General features: G+C 42.5%; 1 protein-coding gene across 2 annotated transcripts in view; it reads left to right on the forward strand.

The window, feature by feature from the left end:
- The first annotated feature begins 3,918 nt into the window (after positions 1-3,918).
- Positions 3,919-21,194, forward strand: part of ephx4 (epoxide hydrolase 4) — a 58,226-nt gene continuing 40,950 nt past the window's right edge. For both annotated transcript variants that reach the window (XM_073062666.1, XM_073062667.1), the window contains exons 1-2: positions 3,919-4,418; positions 18,389-18,474. In XM_073062666.1, coding sequence (XP_072918767.1) covers positions 4,176-4,418; positions 18,389-18,474 — 329 coding nt within the window. In that variant the 5' untranslated portion in view covers positions 3,919-4,175. The remainder of the gene's footprint in view (positions 4,419-18,388; positions 18,475-21,194) is intronic.

The following is a 21,194-nucleotide window of genomic DNA, read 5'->3' on the forward strand; positions in this document are numbered from 1 at the left end:
TGTACTGCTTGAACGAAGCTTGAAGAATGAAAACGAGCAAGTCTTGGCTTGACTTGGCCAAGGTGCGACAGGTGAGAGAGTAAGGGTAATAATTTTTTTTTAGCCACATTATCAGTATTACACTCTACCTCTATTTCTCACAATTTTAATAGGAATCAGAATCAGGTTCATTATCATTGACATATGTCGTGAAATTTATTGTTTTGTGGCAACAGAAGGCAATACACAAACTATAAATTATTATTTATATTATATATTTAATGTACTGCAAAAAGAGTAAAAACAGTGAAATAGTGTTCATGAGTTCATTATCCAGTCAGATGATGATGCAACCAGTTAGAATGCTCTCACAGTACATTTGTAGAAATTTGCTAGTGTGTTTGGTGATATACCAAATGTCAAAACTGAGTTTTAGGAGGCTCCTTGTGAAGAGAAACCATCTTCACAGTGTGGCTGTACTCCACTGCTGAATATGATACATTTTGAACAGATAATTGGGCATCCTTAAAGTGAAAGAAAATAAAATACCATCAAGTCAGGAGCTCAGTTCTGGTTCAATGAAGAGTTTGAAATTTTGTCAAAAACTGCACAAAACATAATGAGCCTGTTTACTGATGATTCTTAGTCATCACTTAAGGTTTGCTTGTACTCTGCTCTCGAGTTCTGAGGTAGATCATGAGGCTTGTGGGAACCCTTCCACAAAAATGGACATGAGGGGGCAGGTCAGTTGATAGATAGTGAGGTGGTCTCTGACACATGGCTTCTGTGTGCAATCGATGCCTGAACTTGAGATTCCCAATGCTAACCTGTAGGCTGCTCCACACTGAGGATCAGAGAGCAGTTGCCCAGGAGCTAGGGGTGATATTGCATTTCTTCAAGGAGTCTTTGAGCATACCTGTGAATTTTTTCCTTCCTTCATCCGCTAATCTCCTTCTGATGGAGCTTGGTCTGAAGGAGGTTGAGCAATTACTTCATAGAGGTTGATAAAATCATAAGGGACAAAGATAAGATCAGTTTTTTTCCCAAGGGTAGGGAAAAGTAAAATTAGAGGGCACGTTTAAGGTGAGTGGGAAAATATTTAAATGGAACCCCAGAGGCAAGTATATACTATTACAGGGAGGTGTGTATACAGAATGACTGCTAGAGGAAGTGGTTTAAAAAAAACATTTGGTTGGGTATGTATATGACTAGGTAAGGTTTATAAGCAGGGGTTCCTTTTTTTTAAAATGCCTTGGACCAATACAATTAAGCAAGGGGTCCATGGATCTCAGGTTGGGAACCACTGGTTGAGAAGGATATGGGCCAAATGCAGAAAATAGGATTAAATGACATATTGAAGGATTTATTTCTGTGCTGTATAACGTGCGTAGCTCAGCCCAGGTGATAAGGCTATAGCATCTGTGCCCCATTAAGCCAAAGATGCCAAGTGGATGATCCATTTCAGTTTCAATACAAAAGCCAATTCAGTTCATTCCAGTATGATATCAAGAAATGGCTGGACTGTACTGGATGCAGCATAGATAAGGAGGCAGGGTCTTGGCCTAAAATCTCGACTGTTTACTCTTTTTCCATAGATGCTGCTGAGTTCCTCCAGCATTTTGTGTGTGTTGCTTTGGATTTCCAGCATCTGCAGATTGTTTAAAGATAATGGGATCTTGGATTAGTTTCATAACTTCACTGATTCTGCATTGAATATCTCTACATCAATCAAATATTCCCCAAGTACAAAGGACATATCCAATTCAGTTTAATTGCCTTCATTTTCAATGGTTTTTTTTACTACTGACTTACCCACCATCAACATCCTGTAGGTCTAGGCTAGAAACCTAAATGGATTAGCCATGTATTAATTGTGGATTCAAGGCCTTTCCTACACTGTATAAGGCAGCACCAAAAATGGACCCTACTTGAGTAACTTCCCATTTACCTCTGGCACACTGCTGGGAGAGTGTGACATCTTCAAGATGCATTGAACCAATTCATGAAGGATTACATCCCTCAGATTTGTGAGGTCTACCACCTGAAAGGGCAAGGACTAATCTGGTTATTCAACTCCAAGATTCACACCATCTTAATTGAAAATAGAACACAGGACAGTGCAGCACAGTGGCCCCTCAACCCACTATGCGAGTGAGGGCCTCTGTCAGTCAGAGTATTGTGTCCTAACTATCTAGATATGCCTGGGCAATATGATGTGGAGAGCAAGCTATTGTCCATGTAGTAAGCTTCCCCTCTCCAGGCATCTGATGAACCCAAAGGAGTGGCAGAGACTGATACAGTTTGGTACCAGACAGACATTGTTGATCCTGAGGGAAGTTGGGCTTTGTTACAGCTGCACCAGCCAAGAATAGGGTAGAAATATAGCAAAATATAACCATATTGGCCCAGGGTGTTTGATGGCCACAGGCAGGAATTACTTCCTATGACACTCAGTGGTACATCTCAGTGGAATGAGTCTCAGGCTGAATGTACTCCTGTGCCTAACCAGTACATTATGGAGTGGATGGGAGTCATTGTCCAAGATGGCATGCAACTTAGACAGTATCCTCTTTTCAGACACCACTGTCAAAGAGTCCAGTTCCACCCCCACTACATCACTGGCCTTACGAATGAGTTTGTTGATTCTGTTGGTGTCTGCTATCCTCAGCCTGCTGCCCCAGCACACAACAGCAAACATGATAGCACTGGCCACCACAGCCTCGTAGTACATCTTCAGCATCGTCCAGCAGATGTTAAAGGACCTCAATCTCCTCAGGAAATACAGCAGCGTCTTATGAGTTGCCTGTCAACATTGAACTTAGTGTAGGACTGCCTTTAGGGATTCCAGCCGTAAGTTTTTCCTGTCAATGGGTACACCTGTGACCCACCATGACCCTTAACCTGTTTCAAGATCCTTTCCTGCCCCATAGTCTCCCATTTTCTTTCATCCATATGCCTATCTAAGGCTCATAAATTTTGCTAATGTATCTACCTCTACCACCATCCTGGCCAATGTAATCCATGCACCCACTTTGTGTATCAAAACCCACCTCTGCCATTTCTTCTATACTTTCCTCCAGTTTCTTTAAAATTATGCCCTCTTGGTTTAGCTACTTGTGCACTGGGGGGAAAGTCTCTGGCTGTCCACCTGAACTTTGCCCTTATCATCTTGTACACTTCTATCAAATCCCCTTTCTTCCTCCTCCTCTCCAAAGAGAAAAGCCCTAGTTTGCTCCATCTGTCCTCATAAGACGTGCTCTGTCATCCAGACAGCATCTTGGTACATCCCTGCACCCTCTAAAGCTTCCACGTCCTTCCTATATTGAGAAGACCAGAACTGAACTCAATACCTCGTGGTTCTTGAACTCATCCCAGGCTAATGAAGGCTAATGATATGCCTTCTTCACCTCCCTAAAAACTTGTGTGGCAATTTTGAGGGATCTGTGGACGCGAGCCACAAGATCCCTCAGTTCATCCACACTGTTAAGTATCCTGCCATTAATCCTGTATTCTGCCTTCGAGTTCCAGCTTGCAAAGTGAATCACTTCACACTTTACAGGTTTGAACTCAAAATAAATTGTAATTCTGCTATCTGGCTGGAACCAAATTCTAGAACTCCCTACAACTGCACTGTAGAAGCACTTGCAGTAACAAACGCAGCAAGCCAGGGACGTGGTTCTGCAACAGTGAAGCGATGGGAGACGGGCAACAACCCTCACCGGCAATTCCCGGGTCCCCCGGAGTGATTTTCCTGAGGGGCAGCCATAGAAAATTCCATGCGGGAGGTGACGATTAAATATGATTGTTTGATTGGATTGCTTCTCCGTAGTGCAGACTCACTCTGGGACAGTTCGCGCGGTAATGACGGGCTTTGGAGACAGAATTTGCGTCTGCCCATCTACCTGTTTCACGCAGCCAGGATGTTTCGGTTGACGTCTCAGTGCAGATGTTTGACGTGTTTTGGGAAGCTCCGGGCCAATGAAAACGTCTATTTAAAATTCAATGCGTTTTACGTAGGCGTAATTCTTTACGTTTGCATCTCTGGTGGTTTCCATGAGTTCAGTTTAAGGGATGTTCCTCAGCCGGCACAGTCTACAGCTGAAGGTTCCGATCTGAATGAGACGACGTTGACCAGCTCAGAGAGGTAGAGAGAGGAGGCGCCGGTGCCGGGGGAAGCTCCCGTTCCCACCCGGACTATGGTGAAAGCTCTTTGCGATTTCCTGATGTGTATAACCCGAGTAATTGGGAAGATCAAGAACCTCCTGTTCTGGGCTCTTGCTTACAGTTTCTGCGGGCTCTGTACCTGTCTGATTGTGTTAAAACTTCTGTGGCACATCATCAGGAACCCGGCAGAATCCTTCCAACGGACTGAACGCGAAGCCCTCCCCGCTTGCCTGAACGCCACGTCCTTGGGAACTCACTGTTACGTACGAATCAAGGTAAGAGCCGGTGATCGGTGCAACAAGGGACCATTCTTCCCAAATTTCTCCACGCCTGCATTGATCACCCTCGGAACAGGGCGGTTTACGTGTAAGATCGGAAGTCGAGGCTGAGCAATTGAACTGTAAACAAAACAATGATTCTTTTTTGGCAGTAGGGGTGGTAGTAGAGGAGTTCCTGCGGACCTCAATCTGCACTATGTGCATTGCAGTTCCTTGCGACACGTTAATATTTCTGCCGGTTGCAGAAGGGTGTCTGTCCAATGTTTATCCCGGCTCGACAAAACCATGCTGAAATGATGGACAGCTCCCCTGGAACTCAGAATCGGGCATACGTACGGGCAACCAGGCTTTTAATAATATGAACTAATTCGTTAAATAATGGCTGCAGGATTTTTTAAAAAAAGGTGAATTTGTAATCCCAGTCAATTCCCCACCCCAACCACCGACCTATGAAATATTCAATGTGATTTGGTTGTTCCAGTTCACAGCAGTTATCCCCGACTTACAACTACCTTTAGAAACAAAAAGGTCGAAGGATTTTACCTGGCAGACCCGTTCTCCCGCTGCAAGTCACGCCTGGCTGTGTTTTGGTTCATACGCTACTGGAATAATAATTTCAAAAGTGTTTCAAAGCCAAATCTCGTGGAGGGTTAGACAGTCCTTGGGACTTTTAACGGCGCAGAATTCTGAAACCTATTTACTCCGCTCCTCTATTATTCGGAACAACGTTTACGTTCAAAGGAGATGTTAGTGGTGGGCGCCTGGAATGCGCCGTCAGGTGTGGTGGTAGAGGCAGATACGTTAGGGATTTCTAAGACACCTTTAGATAGGCACATGAATGTGAGGGGATGAAAGGATATGGACATCGTGTAGGCAGAAGGGATTAGTTTGGTCATTTGATTACTAATTTAATTGGTTTGGCACATCATAATGGGCCGAAGGGCCTGTTCCTGTGCTAAGGGCAATGTTCAGAGGACCCAACCAATACGTTGAAGACCTTGAATATAAATATTTATTAATGTTGTTTTTTTTAATTAAGAGAGCATGCAAAATTCCAACAGTGTATGTGACATTTTGCGCAGGGTATGTGTTTGATTGGATTTTCTGATAGACGTGTTAATGATATACAGTATCTCATTTGGTAGCATGTGTTTTATGGCTCATCAAAGTAACGGTATTTGTTGCTTATGGTGCTTGAAATTGGATCAATAATGGCCTTGAGGTTCAGAAAGGTCCAATCACCATACAGTATAACCTGCACCTCGACGGTAAAACAAAGCAGCTTTGAAATCTTGTAAAATTTTACCTCTGTTTCGTACTGATCGGTGCTTACAACATTTGGTAACACGGCTAACAGCCCAAATCATTGATGACAAAGAGTGCCAATAGTTCCTGTCTTATTTCTTATTATTTAATTGTTGAATTAGGAAAATACAAGTAGAAACGAAAAAATATATAATTTATTACAAAAGACTGCCTTTGAACATCTTGTTATGTTATGGTTGAAATGAAGGTTGCAGCATATTTTGTCAATTGAACGCAAGTCTGATTAAGCTCTGGCATTTTTTTGGTGTTCCTAATAGACATCAGAATGCTGATGAGCATTTAATGTCACAACAGGAATATTGGAAAGCAGACTGAATCTGAGTCTGTGTCAACTTGTTGACATTTTGTTATATTTCTTGTATATAAGATCATAAGATATAGGAGCAGAATGAGGCCATTTGGCCCATCGAGTCTGCTCCACCATTTCATCATGGCTGATCCATTTTTCCTCTCAGCCCCAATTTCCTGCCTTCTCCCCATATCCCTTCATGTCCTGACCAATCAAGAATCTATCAACCTCTGCCTTAAATATACATAAAGACTTGGCCTCCACAGCTGCCGGTGGCAACAAATTCCACAGATTCACCACTCTCTGGCTAAAGAATATATTTTGCTGCATGGTACTTCTGAAGTAGTAGTTACTGTTTTCCTTTGACCTGTAATGGATAAAGCAATCTGTGTCAGGTGTCTTAATCTTTGCTTTAAGTTTCTTCTGTGGTGAGCCCTGGTTTCAGGTGGCCTTCCTTCTTCAGAGCTGTTGTAGCTGGCCGACCCTTCTCTGTCACTTATCCCTTGAGTTCCTCCAATAAAAAATGGTGTAGAAATGAACTGATCCCCTTGGCACTAGTGATTCGAAAGACATGAGAAGTCAGCTTGATATGCCACTCCAAAGTAAGCTGGGTGTGCAATAGAAAACCTCATTGGGCCATATTTCCAGAACAGTCCACAAGGACACTGATCCCAGTGTCTGTAGTCGTCACAATTGAATGTGAGTCACTCATTTAGTAGACAAGTTCAGGCCACATTTGAGGGATGTAAAGGGATTCTAGATAAAATTGACAACACCAATGACAAAAGTGGTGTGTAATGATGCAGTGGAAGTTCAATAGGTGGGGCTTATAAAGAGGCATGCCATAGGACTGGAGGTGAGCCAATAGGATAGGAGCATACTATGGAGGTGAGCCAATAGGATAGGAACATACTACAGTCTGAACAAATGGAGAATACAAAGGACACAGAGTGTGACCGGAGATTAGCTGGAGAGAACCTGAAGAGATAAGAGGTGTAAAGGGAACAGAATTTTGAAATTTGTGGCAAGCAGAAACCGAAATCGTGATGTCTATGTGAAAAGGGGAGCATATGATGAGAAGGTGGATGGGAATACCTGTAATGCCTAGCAATGTGAATCTTGAAGAAATTGGGCATAAGAGGTGACACAGATCAAGCAGCATGCTATCTAGGGCCAAATTAATTTTTAAATTAGCAGTTCTTGATAATATTATTATGTAAAGTATAGCATCCATGACCTATAATCATCTTCTAGCTCATCTTTCCCACACTCCACTAATAAAGAGTGTATATGTAGAGAGAGAATGTGGGTGTAAAAGATGAAGGAAGTGGAGGAACATACTGCAATCTGGAGCCACTGGGATCTCCTGTTCCTCATCGGTTACCATGGTGCATAATAGTCATAATAGTTGTTAAATCTGTACTTAACAATGTATGAGTGCTTCCTGGCTTTTTGAATTGTTTTTGCTAATTTATTCACTGCTATCACTGTAATCTGTTTTAAATCTTTATTTCTGATAAATGATTTTAGTTTGGTAGCAAGTAGAATTATATAATGTGTTCTGAACTCTTAAAACAGATGAGAGCGTGCAATGTGAGAGCTTTTTTAAAGGTGAATAATGTTAATTTGGTGATGTGTCCAAAATGTGTAGATCCAATTTCAGTACAAATAGGTTTCATTGTGAATCAGCAGTAAAAATTATTGTTACAGGTTTTGTGGAATGGGAGGCTAAAATCTTATTTATCCTGGTCTTCAACCATTGGATGACATTTATTTATTAATTTATTAATTAGTTTGTTTATTTATTGAGATACAGCATGTAACAGGCCCTTCAAGCCACCCACCCAGCAATCCCTCCAATTGAATCCTAGCCTAATTGCTGGACAGTTTACAACCAACCTTTGGACTGTGGGAAGAAACAGGAGCACCCGGAGGAGACCCACGTAGTCAAGGGGAGAACATACAAACTCTTTACAGGCAACAGTGGAAACTGAATTTGGGTCGCCTGTACTGAAGTGTTGTGCTAACCACTACGCTACAATGCCACCCTATATTTGTGAAATACTTACATAAAAGGTTAACTTAAAAGAAAAGATAGTTTAGGTATTGGAATGTTTAAGTAATCTCAGGGTACACAGATCCTATCTGCTCCAACAGGGCTAATGTAGCAAATTTAAAAGAAGAGCAGTTGATAATCAAAACAATTTAAAAATATGGAACAACACACGTAAGATGCTGGAGGAACTCAGCAGGTCAGACAGCATCTGTGGAGGAAAATGAACAGTAGTTGTTTCAGCCAAGCACCTTCATCAGGACTGGAAAGGCAGGAGGAAGAGCCAGAATGAAAAGGTGGAACAGAGGGGCGGGAGTACAGGCAAGCAGGTGATAGATGAGATCAGATGAAGGAGAAGGTGAATGAAGTAAGCAGCTGGGAGGGGAAAGGTGGAAGAGATAAAAGGCTTACTAACTGCCCATTATGCCACTGGCGCTTAAGACAGCAATGAAAGTCCTTCATTCTCTGGCAGTGTTCAAGGCTTCCTTCATCATGTCAGTAGCTTCTTCTCTGTTTTCACTACTGTCAGTCATGCAAGTCCCAGGTAGAGACACAGGAATACCATCACACACAGATGTAGAAGAATTCTTCATTGCTGTTTCCATTCAGGGTTGTTAGCCCCGAGCTGAACCCCCAAACCTGGAGAACAGGTGGACCATTCAGTCTGACCTCTAACATTTAACCTTTTTGGCATGGGTGATGCATAATGACTTGACTCCAGCCAACAGAGCTCTCTAGGTCATTGAGGTACACAAGTCTTCAAACCCAATGACGTGGTCCTCTTGGAGGAGATAAAGGGCTGAAGAAGAAGGAATCTGATTGGAGAACAGAGTGACCATGGGAGAGGCACCAGAGGGAGGTGATCGGCAGGTGAAGAGAAGAGAAAGGGGAAGAAGGATGTCTGCGTGGGGAATGCAGAAAAGAGAGAAGGGGGTGATGAATAAAGAGAGAATTGAGACAAAAAGACAGAGTAGTGCAGAATAAGATGAGGGAAGTGCAATGTAATACCATTTCATTTGATTAGAGAGCTTAAGGTAAAGGAACCCCTAGGAGTAGTGATTCTAATACCTGCAGTTTGAGAGGGAAAAGCTAAAATCAGATATATCAGTACTACAGTGAAGCAAAGGAAATTACAGAGGCTTGAGAGAGGAGCTGGTCAAAGTTGATTGGAAGGGGACACTAGCAGGGATAACAGCAGAACAGCAACCTGGGAGAAGCAACAGTGGCCACATCTGTGGCACTTAGTCAGGCCCTGTGACTCAGAAGGGTAGGGAAAGGAAGAAGGCAGCAGTAATAGGGGACTCTGTAGTTAGGGGGTCAGACAGGTGATTCTGTGGACGCAGGAAAGAAATACAGATGGTAGTTTGCCTCCCAGGTGTCAGGGTCTGGGATATTTCTGATCATATCCACCATATCCTGAAGTGGGAAGGAGAACAGCCCAAGGCTGTGGTACACATTGATACCAATGACATAGGTAGAAAAGGGAGGAAGTCCTGAAAACAGACTACAGGGAGTTAGGAAGGAAGCTGAGAAGCAGGGGGCAGGGATTCAGATTTCTGGATCATTGGGACCTCTTTTGGGACAGGCATGACCTGTACAAAAAGGACAGGTTGCACTTGAATCCGAGGGGGACCAATATCCTGTCAGATAGGTTTGCTTAGGCTACTGGGGAGAGTTTAAACTAGAATTGCTGGAAGGTGGGAACCAAACCGAAGAGATGGAGGAAGGGGCGGTTGGCTCACAAATAGAGAAAGCTTGGAGACAGTGCAAGAGAGAGGATAGGCAGGTGATGGAGAAGGGATATGCTTAGACCAATGGTTTAAGATATGTCTATTTTAATGCAAGAAGCCTCATGAACAAAGTGGATGAGCTTAGAGCATGGACTAGTACCTGGAGATATGATGTTGTGGCCATCACAGAAACTTGGATGGCTCAGGGGCAGGAATGGTTACTTAGAGTGCCAGGCTTTAGATGTGTCAGGAAGGACAGGGAGGGAGGCAAAAGGGGTGAGGACATGGCACTGCTGATCAGAGATAGTGTTACGGCTGCAGAAAGGTCATGGAGAGATTGTCTACTAAGTCTCTGGGTGGAAGTTAGATACAGGAAAGGGTCAATAACTGGACTGGGTGTTTTCTATAGACCACCCAATAATAACAGGGACATCGAGGAGCAGATAGGGAGACAGATTTTGGAAAGGTGTAATAATAACAGATCGTAAACACTAAGTACACTGCAGATGCTGTGGTCAAAGCAACACGTACAACAAGCTGGAGGAACTCAGCTTGCTCATTTCCATTGATGCTGCCCGACCTGCTGAGTTCCTCCAGCTTGTTGTACGTGTTGTAATAATAACAGGGTTGTTGTGGTGAGAGATTTTAATTTCCCAAATATCGATTGGCATCTCCATAGAGCAAGGGGTTTAGATAGGGTGGAGTTTGCTAGGTGTGTTCAGGAAAGTCTCTTGACACAATACGTAGATAAGCCTACAAGAGGAGAGGTTGTACTTGATTTGGTATTGGGAAATTAACCTGGTCAGCTGTCAGATCTCTCAGTGGGAGAACATTTTGGAGATAGCGATCACAATTCTATCTACTTTACCATAGAATTGGAGAGAGATAGGAACAGATAAGTGAGGAAAGCATTTAATTGGAGTAAGAGGAAATATGAAGCTATCAGGCAGAAACTTGGAAGCATAAATTGGGAACAGATGTTCTCAGGGAAATGTACGGCAGAAATGTGGGAAATGTGCAGGGGATATTTGCGTGGCTTTCTGCATAGGTACGTTCCAATGAGACAGGGAAAGGATGGTAGGATACAGAAACAGTGGTGTACAAAGGGTGTTGAAAATCTAGTTAAGAAGAAGAGCTTACGAAAGGTTCAAAAATCTGGGTAATGATAGAGATCTAGAAAATTATAAGGCTAGTAGGAAGGAGCTTAAGAATGAAATTAGGAGAGCCAGAAGGGGCCATGAGAAGACCTTAGCGAGCAGGATTAAAGAAAACCCCAAGGCATTCTACAAGTATGTGAAGAGCAAGAGGATAAGACATGAGCAAATAAGACCAATCAAGTGTGACGGTGGGAAAGTGTGTATGGAACCGGAGGAGATAGCAGAGGTACTTAATGAATACTTTGCTGCAGTATTCACTACGAAAAAGGATCTTGGTGATTGTAAGGACTGAAAAGCTTGAGCATATAGACATTAAGAAAAAGGATGTGCTGGAGCTTTTGGAAAGCACCAAGTTGGATAAGTCTCCAGGACTGGACGAGATGTACCTTAGGCTACCGTGGGAGGCGAGGGAGGAGATTGCTGAGCCTCTGGCAATGGTCTTTGCATCATCAATGGGGATGGGAGAGGTACCAGAGGATTGGAGGGTTGCAGATGTTGTTCCCTTATTCAAGAAAGGGAGTAGAGATGGCCCAGTAAATTATAGACCAGTGAGCCTTACTTCAGTGGTTGGTAAGTTGATGGAAAAGATCTTGAGAGGCAGGATTTATGAACATTTGGAGAGGCATAATATGATTAGGAATAGTCAGCATGGCTTTGTCAAAGGCAGATCGTGCTTTAAGAGCCTGATTGAAATTTTAGAGGATGTGACTAAACACGTTGATGAAGGTAGAGCAGTAGATGTAGTGTATACGGATTTCAGCAAGGCATTTGATAAGGTACCCCATGCAGGCTTAGTGAGAAAGTAAGGAGGCATGGGATCCAAGGGGACCTTGCTTTGTGAATCCAGAACTGGCTTGCCCACGGAAGGCAAAGAGTGGTTGTAGACAGGTCATATTCTGCATGGAGGCCGGTAACCAGTGGTGTGCCTCAGGGATCTGTTCTGGGACCCCTTCTCTTTGTGATTTTTATAAATGACCTGAATGAGGAAGTAGAGAGATGGGTTAGTAAATTTGCTGATGACACAAAGGTTGGGGGTGCTGTGGATAGTGTGGAGGGCTGTCAGAGGTTACAGCGGGACATCGATAGGATGCAAAACTGGGCTGAGAAGTGGCAGATGGAGCTCAACCCAGATAAGTGTGAAGTGGTTCATTTTGGTAGGTCAAATATGATGGCAGAATATAGGTAAAACTCTTGGCAGTGTGGAGGATCAGAGGGATCTTGGGTTCCGAGTCTATTGGACACTCAAAGCTGCTGGCAGGTTGACTCTGTGGATAAGAAGGTATCCGGTGCTTTGGCCTTCATCAACCGTGGGATTGAGTTTAAGAGCCGAGAGGTAATATAGATCCCTGGTCAGACCCCACTTGGAGTACTGTGCTCAGATCTGGTCGCCTGTAGGAAGGATGTAGGAACTATAGAAAGGGTGCAGAGGAGATTTACAAGGATGTTGTTTGGAGTTGAGAAGCAGGACTTCAAAGGTAGTAATCTCAGGAAATAAAAAAACAAGTATAATGTTTTAGTGTTATTTATCTGATTGGGTTCTTTTTATCTAGTTTTAGGACATGTGAAGATCTGATCACATTTTAGTTCATATATATGCAGAAATAGAGAAAATTCTTCAGGATTCTCAAACTTTCTAGCACCACCATAGCTGAAGAGATTGTGGAGGCATTAGTATTGACCTTTCAAGAATCACTCGATTCTAGCATGGTTCTGGAGGACTGGAGAATAGAAGATGTCACTCCACTCTTTAAAAAGGGAGGGAGTCAGAAAAAAGGAAGTTTAAAAATGTCAGTTATCCTGACTTCAGTGGCTGGGAAGGTGTTGGCATTCATTAATAAAGATGAATTTTTGGGGTATTTGGAAGCATAGGATCAAAGAGGCCAAGATAAGTATGATTTCCTTAAGGGGAAATGTTGCCTGACAAATCTGTTGGAATTCTTTGAGGAAAGATACTAGCATGGATAGAAGATTGGCTGACTGGCCTGATGCAAAGAGTATAAAGAAAGGGGTTCTGTTCTGCAGAGACTGGTGTTTGGATGGCTTCTTTTCACATTATATCTCAATGATTTGGATGACAGTATTGGTGGCTTAGTGGCCAAGTTTGCAATTGTTACAAAGATGGTTGGAGGGGCAGGTAGCTTTGAGGAAGCAGGGAGCCTGTAGAATGATATTGGGGGAATGAGTAAAGAAGTAGCGGATAGAATATAGTGTAGAGAAGAGTATAGGCATGCACTTTAGTAGAAGGAATGAAAGCTTAGACTATCTTTTAAACAAGGAGAACATTTTAAAAATTGGAGGTGCAAAGGGACTTGTGAGTCCTTGTGCAGGATTCCCTAACGGTTAACTTGCAGGATGAGTCTGGTTCGGAGGGCAGAAGTAATGCTAGAGTTCATTTTGAGAGGACTCAAATATAAAAACAATGATTAATGCTGAGCCTTTATAAGGCCTTGTTCAGACCGCATTGGAGTATTGTGAGCAATTTTGTGCCCCTTAGCTCAGAAAAGATGTGCTGGCATTGGAGAGAGTACAGAGGAAGTTCAGAAGAATGATTCTGGGAAGCAAGGGTTATCATATGAGGAACATTTAATGGCTCCTGGCCTATACTTACTAGAGTTTAGAAGAATGCTGGGGGAGGGGGGGAATCTCTTTGAAACCTATCAAATGTTGAAAGGCTTAGATAGAGTGGATGTGGAGCGGATGCTTCCTATAGTGGGGGAATCTAGGACCTGAGGGTGCAGCCTCAGAATAGAGAGATGTCCATTTAGAACAGAAATGAGGAGGAATTTCTTTAGCCAGAGGATGATGAATCTGTGGAATTCATTGCCCAAATGTCTGTGGTGGCCTAGTCATTAGATACATGTAAAGTGGAGCTTCATAGGTTTTTGATTAGTCAGAGCATCAATGGTAATGGAGAAAAGGCAAGAGAACGGGGTTGATATGGAAAATGGATCAGCCATGATGGAATGGTGGAGCAGACTCAATGGGCAGAATGGCCCAATTCTGCCCCTATTTCATGGTATTATGGTAATGTAATCTGTTTGTAAAAGAGAAAGGAATAAACTGGAGGCTAAGTGGTTTCACTTCTGGAAGTTAAAATTCTGATAAAATTTAGCAGAGGATTAATTAATAGTGTTTAACAAAAGCCAACACAGATTTGTTAATGGCAAATTATATCTGACAAGCAGATGGTTGAGCCAATAAAGTAATGCATCAGTAAAAGAAACACAGTGAATGGTGTGTATCTATGAAGTTGTCTTTGAATAGGCTGATAAATTGAAGAACATTTTGTTAAAGAGAATATAACAGCATAGTTACTTAAGGACAAAAAATCATCCAATCTTTAATGGATTGAGAAGATTATGTCTACAATGATAGTCTTGGAATCAACACTGACATCTTTACTTCCCTCGAAATATACATAACATGGACTTGAAGTGATGACCCAAAAAAAGAGAGTAATGTTACCTCTGAAGAGTAACCATGGGAACAAGTAGGTATGATAGTATATCAGATACAGGAAATTTCATGAGGGATTGTAAAACATCACATTCTGAACTGAAAAAATAGAATAAAGATGGCATAGATTTTTATATAAATTAAAGAGACATAATGTCTTTCTGGCCCATCTCTCTAAATAACCTGCAAATTAAGTCTTGGAGTCTTGTTCCCCTAGAGCTTCCCTGTATCAGCACACACACAAATTATTTTTAATATTATTTATCTACAGGAAGACTTGCAGGCAGAGCAACACATTTTTAAATGGCTGTTAAGTTGAAAAATTATATGAGATCTTCAGCTTTATAAGTAATAGTGTAAAGCAGGGAAGGAAAATGGCAATTATACTTTGCCCTCCTCCACCAACTGTATCTGTCCATCACTTTCACTGTCTTCCCACTGGGTTCCATTCCTCTACCGTTTCCCTCGCCCCACCCAACTTCCTTCCTTTGGTCCCATGCTCCACCTTCCTTACCTCCAGTTTCCATCATCTACAGCCCTTCATTGCCTCCAATTATCACCTCCCAGTTGCTATCAATGCTTCCACTTTTAACACAAAGCATACTGCAAATGCTGTGGTCAAAGCAACACGAACAACATGCTGGAGGAACTCAGCAGGCTGGGCAGCATCCGTGGAAACGTTGACTGTTCATTTCCACGGATGCTGCCGGATCTGCTGAGTTCCTCTAATATTTCCACTTTCCCTCCCTCCATCACCTAAGATGACTCCTCTCCTGGAATCACCTATCACTTGCCAGCTCTATCCCTTCCCCTCACCTCTGAACAAGGCTATTCCCCTCTATCTTTCAGTCCAGTCGAAGGGACTCAACCTGAAACATTGACGTTCCATTCCTCACTCATTAAGTTCATCCAGCAGTTTGCTTTTGCTCCAGATTCCGGAATCTTTAGCAAGGCATTTGACAAGGTCCTGCATGGGAGGTTGCTCAAGAAGGTTCAGTTGCTTGGCATTCAGGATGAGTAGTAAATTGGATTAGACATTGGCTCCATGGGAGAAAGCAGAGATTGCCTTTCTGACTGGAGGCTTGTGACTTTTAGTGTGCCGCAGGAATCAGTGCTGGGTCCACTGTTTGTCATCTCTGTCAATGATCTGGATGATAATGTAGTAAACCAGACCAGCAGATCTGCAGGATGTAGTGGTCAAAGCTTGAAATAGAATCTCGACCAACTGGAAAAATGAGCTGAAAAATGGCAGGTGAAATTTAATGCAGATAAGTGTGAGATGTTGCATTTTGGGCAGACAAGCCAGTGTAGAACCTACATGGAGAACGGTTGGATACTGAAGAGTACGATAGAATAGAGGGACCTGGGAATACAGATCCATACATAATTCCTTGAAAGTGGCATCACAGGTACTGTAGATAGGTTCGTAAAGATAGCTATTGACATATTGGCCATACATCGAAGTATTGAGTACAGGAGCTGGAATGTTATATTGAAATCGAATACGGCTTTGGTGAGGCCTAACATGGAGTATTGTATGCAGTTCTGGCCATCTACCTACCAGAAAGATATCAATAAAATTGAAACAGTTGCCAATGGAAGTGGAGGATGGAGGTTGGATTTCAACACTTGAAGAGTAATTTGGATAGGCATATGGATGGGAGGAGTATGGAGGTCAATGGGACCAGTGAGATTAATTGTTCAGCATGGACTAGATGGGTGAAAAGCCTATGTTTGTGCTGTAGTGTTCTGTGATCCTCTGACTCCATTCTTGTGTCCCCAAATAGCAATAATCTTTGGTTTGGACTGTACGGAATAACTTTCAACTTTTAACACCCTGCAAAGATGTCAAAACCACGGACTAAAAAGAGAAGATAATAATTAGGATTATACCAGAGATATAGGATCTTTATTCAGGAAGCTGGCTATAGACTGAAGCTCTTACTATTTGAGCAAAAGTGGTTAAAAGGATTCCTGGCAGAGGTGTTCAAATTATGAATCATTTTGAGTGGGGAAAATAGTCATTCCTATGTTTGGTGAATTCCTAATCGGACAATACAAGTTTAAAATGATCACAGAACAAATAGGAAAATGTTAGAAGAATGTTGTATATTTGAAGCATTGAAGTTATGTTAGATAAAAAAGGAATAAAGGGAAATCCCTAATAGCATTAAAAGGAATGTAGATAAAAAATATTAAAAGTAATTAGTGGGTATAATGATATAAACGACAGGGAAATGAGACTTAATACGCTAGTTATTTACAGAGATGGGCCAGTATAAGCATAATGTGCTCTCTAATTTCTGTAAAAATCTATGCCATGCCAAACAGCTAAAGGGCTAAAATTAGAAACATAGAAACATAGCACAATACAGGTATTTTGGTCCACAAAGCTGTGCTGACCATGTCCTTACCGTAGAAATTACCTAGAGTTACCCATAGCCCTCTATTTTTTCTAAGCTCCATGTATCTATCCAGGAGTCTCTTAAAAGACCCTATCGTTTCCGCCTCCACCACCATCACCGGCAGCCCATTCCACGCACTCACCACTCTGTGTGTTTAAAAAAAAAAACAAACAAACAAACAAACTTACCCCTGACATCTCTGTACCTACTTCCAAGCACTTTAAAACTGTGCCCTCTTGTGCTAACCATTTCAGCCCTGGGAAAAACCCTCTGACTATCCACACGAACAATGCCTCTCATCATCTTATACACCTCTGTCAGGTCACATCTCATCCTCCGTCGCTCCAAGGAGAAAAGGCCGAGTTCACTCAACCTATTCTCATAAGGCATGCTCCTGAATCCAGGCAACATCCTTGTAAATCTCCTCTGCACCCTTTCTATGGTTTCAGCATTCCACAAGTTGGACCATCAGAGTTGCTTGCCAGACGAGATGATGGACTGGACTTCCACTGCCAGACTAAATGTTCCCCTAGAGACTAGGAGAAGGATTACATGTCCATGAAAGGAGTCTATTTTAATTCATTCTCAGCCAGATGTGAGTGTTTTCTCATTGTGTCAGAATAGTAGCATCTAATCTTCCAATGAGGGCCTGTGAATAAGGTAGTTTTACCAATGTGATATTGGGCAGCACTAGGAAACATAATATCAGTGAGAAGATGAGAACTCCATCATTCAGTCAGATCATGGCTGACAATTTGCCTCTGCCACTTGCCTGCACTATCTCCATATTCCTTGATTGATATAATATCTATGTGTCCTTCAAACTTTGTGGGAAAGAGGGACTGTGAGATCCACCAGACTATCGCAAACTATAATCAGATATTCCATTTGTGTCTTTTAGGGAAGAAAACCATTAATCTCGCCCTGTTCTATTGATCTTACAGGATGGTCAATAAATTATGCCCTACCAGTACTGCCTGGGTCTTAAAGGCAAATAAGCCTTGGGGGAGAGGGCAGGGCTGGCATGATAGTGTAGTGTTAGTGTAACGCTATTACGGTGTCAATGACTCAAGTTCAATTCCTGCCACTGTCTTTAGGAGTTTGTATGCGAATGTATTCCTGCGGTTTCCTCCCACGTTCCAAAGGCATCTGGGTTAGTAGGTTAGTAGCTCACATGGGTATGATTAGGTAGTGCAGGCTCGTTGGACCATTCTGTATCTCTAAGTAAAATAGAATACATTCCTAAACGTGTCTCCAAACAAACCTTGTTAATGCTCTCAGTTAATGAGTGGTTGTTAATTGACTGAAAGCTTTCCTTCATTTTGACCCCATAGAGATCAAGAAGAATAAAAATTCTTTGCTTCTCATTTTCATTCTCTCCTGGCGACCTGATCTATCAACGCAGTTTGTGTACTTTGGTAACTGCACGCTCTAGTGGAGTGGATAAAGTCATACCTGTCTGTGCAGAAACAGTTTTTAAAAAAAAGCACTCTCACTTTCAAAATTGTTGACTTATTCTAATTGATTTCCAACTTCCGTCTGAATTTCCAGGAGTCTGGATTAAGATTCCACTATGTTGCTGCAGGAGAAAGGGGCAAACCACTAATGCTACTGCTGCATGGATTCCCGGAGTTCTGGTAATGATTTTTCTTCTTTTCTGATTCATAAAACATAGAGCATTGTGCACAGTACAGGCCCTTCAGCCCATGATGTTATGCCACCTTTTAATCTACTCTACAATCAATCTAACCCTTCCTTCCTCCATAGCCCTCTATTTTTCAATCATCCATGTGCCTATTCAAGGGGCGTCTCTTAGGTGTCCCTAATGTATCTGCTTCTACCAACGCGGCTAGCAGTCCGTTCCACACACCTACCACACTCTGTGTAAAGAACTTACCTCTGACATCTCCCCTATACTGTCCTTTCCTCCAATCACCTTAAAAATATGCCCCCTTGTATTAGCCATTTCCGCCCTGTGAAAAAGTCTCTGGCTGTCCTCTCGATCTATGCCCCTCATTATCTTACTCATTTATCAAGTCAGCTCTCATCCTCCTTTGCTGAAAAGAGGAAAGCCCCAGCTCACTTAACCTATCCTCATAAGACACGCTCTCCCATCCAGGCAGCACCCTGGTGAATCTCCTCTGCACTCTCTCTAACATTTCCACATCCTTCCTCTAGTGAGGAAACTAGAACTGAGCACACTATTCCAAGTGTGGTCTAACCTGGATTTTATAGAGCTGCAACATTATCTCAGTTCCAACAACCTTGCGCCTTCTTAGTAACCTTGAGGGATCTATTGATGTGAATCCCTAGATCTCTCTGTTCCTCCACAGTGCTAAGAATCCTGCCATTGACCCTATAGCCTGCCTTCAAATTTGACCTTCCAAAATGAATCATTTCACAGTTTTAAGGTTGAACTCCATCTGCCACTTTTCAGCCCAGTTCTGTTCCCAGTCAATTTCCCACTGCAACCTACAACAACCCTCCACACTATCCACAACTCCACCAACCTTCATGACATCTGCAAACTTACAAACCCACACTTCCGTTCATTTGCTTTTACCTCTTATGAAACCACTATTGTTATTGTGCATGGCAATTTGAATCATGCGGTAAAGTTATTTCTTCAGTGCACTTAAAATAATGTGATTTCTTAACCTGATCCCACAGATAGTCCCAGTGTAGATGCGGATTGCTTTCCTTTCCAAAGTTCATGTTACAGCAGCTGTTACATTCTAGGTTGTACCTGTGGCTCATGATGTAATGTGATAGCTGTGGTCCAAAGCAGTATATTTTTCATATTTAAATATAATAACATATTCTTAAATGCTCATTCAATATTTGCTTCTAGAGCCATTATGATGTTTGACCTGGAAGAATGTGGTATTATGTGCTATGCACCATTTGAGAGAAGACTCAGATATAAAGAGCTACACTCACCCTTGTTACTCTTAGACCACTTTACTAGGTACAATGTTAATTACTGCAAATTTCATGATGGAATGGCCGAGCAGACTCGATGGTCTTAATGGCATAATTCTGCTCCTATGTCTTATGGTCTGATCTAATCAGCCAATCGTGTGGAAGCAACTCAGTGCATAAAAGGATACAGACATGGTTGAGAGATTCCGTTGTTGTTCAGACCAAACATCAGAATTGGGAACTTTATTAAAGGACCTCTTGCAATACAGCCAGCTGTTGCAGGCATTCCAGGTACCACCAGCCTCAGCCATGTCACATCATGCCCATAGAACGTGGTGCTTTTGTATTCTCCAAGCATTGGCAGGGAAGTAAACTTCTCCCCTCTCTCCATCCTCATCCAACAGGATCCTGACTTGCTCTTTCCTTTCCAATTGTCGACCTGCTACATGTGAGTAGAGTCGAGATGCACTTTGTGCTTTAGTAGACTTCTGATTATGGTGTTGAAAGGATCTCCTTCCAGGCAAACGAATCCGGTGGTAAACTCACTTGCAACGAGGTCCATGAATTCAAATCCAGTAGGCTTGTTCTTTCAGGAGGCAGAAACATTTTCACTCACTCCACCGACCACCAGGCCAGAACCTGCTATTGGTTTATTATTGTCATATGTACCAGGACACAATGAAAAGCTCGCGTGGCATAATGCTCCTACAGATCAAATCGTTACTCAGCGCATTGGGCTGGAATAAGGTAAAACAATAACAATGCTGAATCGAGTGTAAAAGCTCCTGAAAAAGTGCAGTGCAAGATCATAATGAGAAGGTTGTTTCCACTGTGGACTACTCCACTCTTGCTTCCTGATACCTTTGTGATCCATGGACTCTTTTGAAGTTAAGAATGAGGCATCAAACTTCTTGCTTATGGCCATTTTATTTCAAATGTTTCAAAAGTTTCAATGGGTACATTTAATGTCAGAGAAATGTATACAATATACATCCTGAAATGTTTTTTCTTCAGAACCATCCACAAAAACAGAGGAGTGCCCCCAAAGAATGCATGACAATTAAATGTTAGAACCCCAAAGTCCTCCCCAGCTTCACTCCCTCCCATGCGTAAGCAGCAGCAAACAACGATCCCCCTCCCCCCACCAGCGTAAAAAGCATCGGCACCCACCACCGAGCTCTCAAGCATGAGCAAAGCAACAGCAAAGACACAGACTTGCGTTACCCCAGAGACCACTCATTCACCCGGTATTCGACATACCACAGGCTCTCCCTCTCTCCCTAATAAGGGAGAAAGGGATGTCTCCATTTCACAGCGAGAGGGGAGACATAACAAACAACTCGCTGGTTTACGATGTTAAAAGTCTGTTGCGTCGCTTTTTCTGAGTTCTGTGCCCAAAGATCTCGGGTCTCTGGGCACACAGCCTTGGATCTTC

The sequence above is a fragment of the Hemitrygon akajei genome, chromosome 12 (assembly GCF_048418815.1).
Source record: "Hemitrygon akajei chromosome 12, sHemAka1.3, whole genome shotgun sequence".
Lineage (NCBI taxonomy): Eukaryota > Metazoa > Chordata > Chondrichthyes > Myliobatiformes > Dasyatidae > Hemitrygon > Hemitrygon akajei.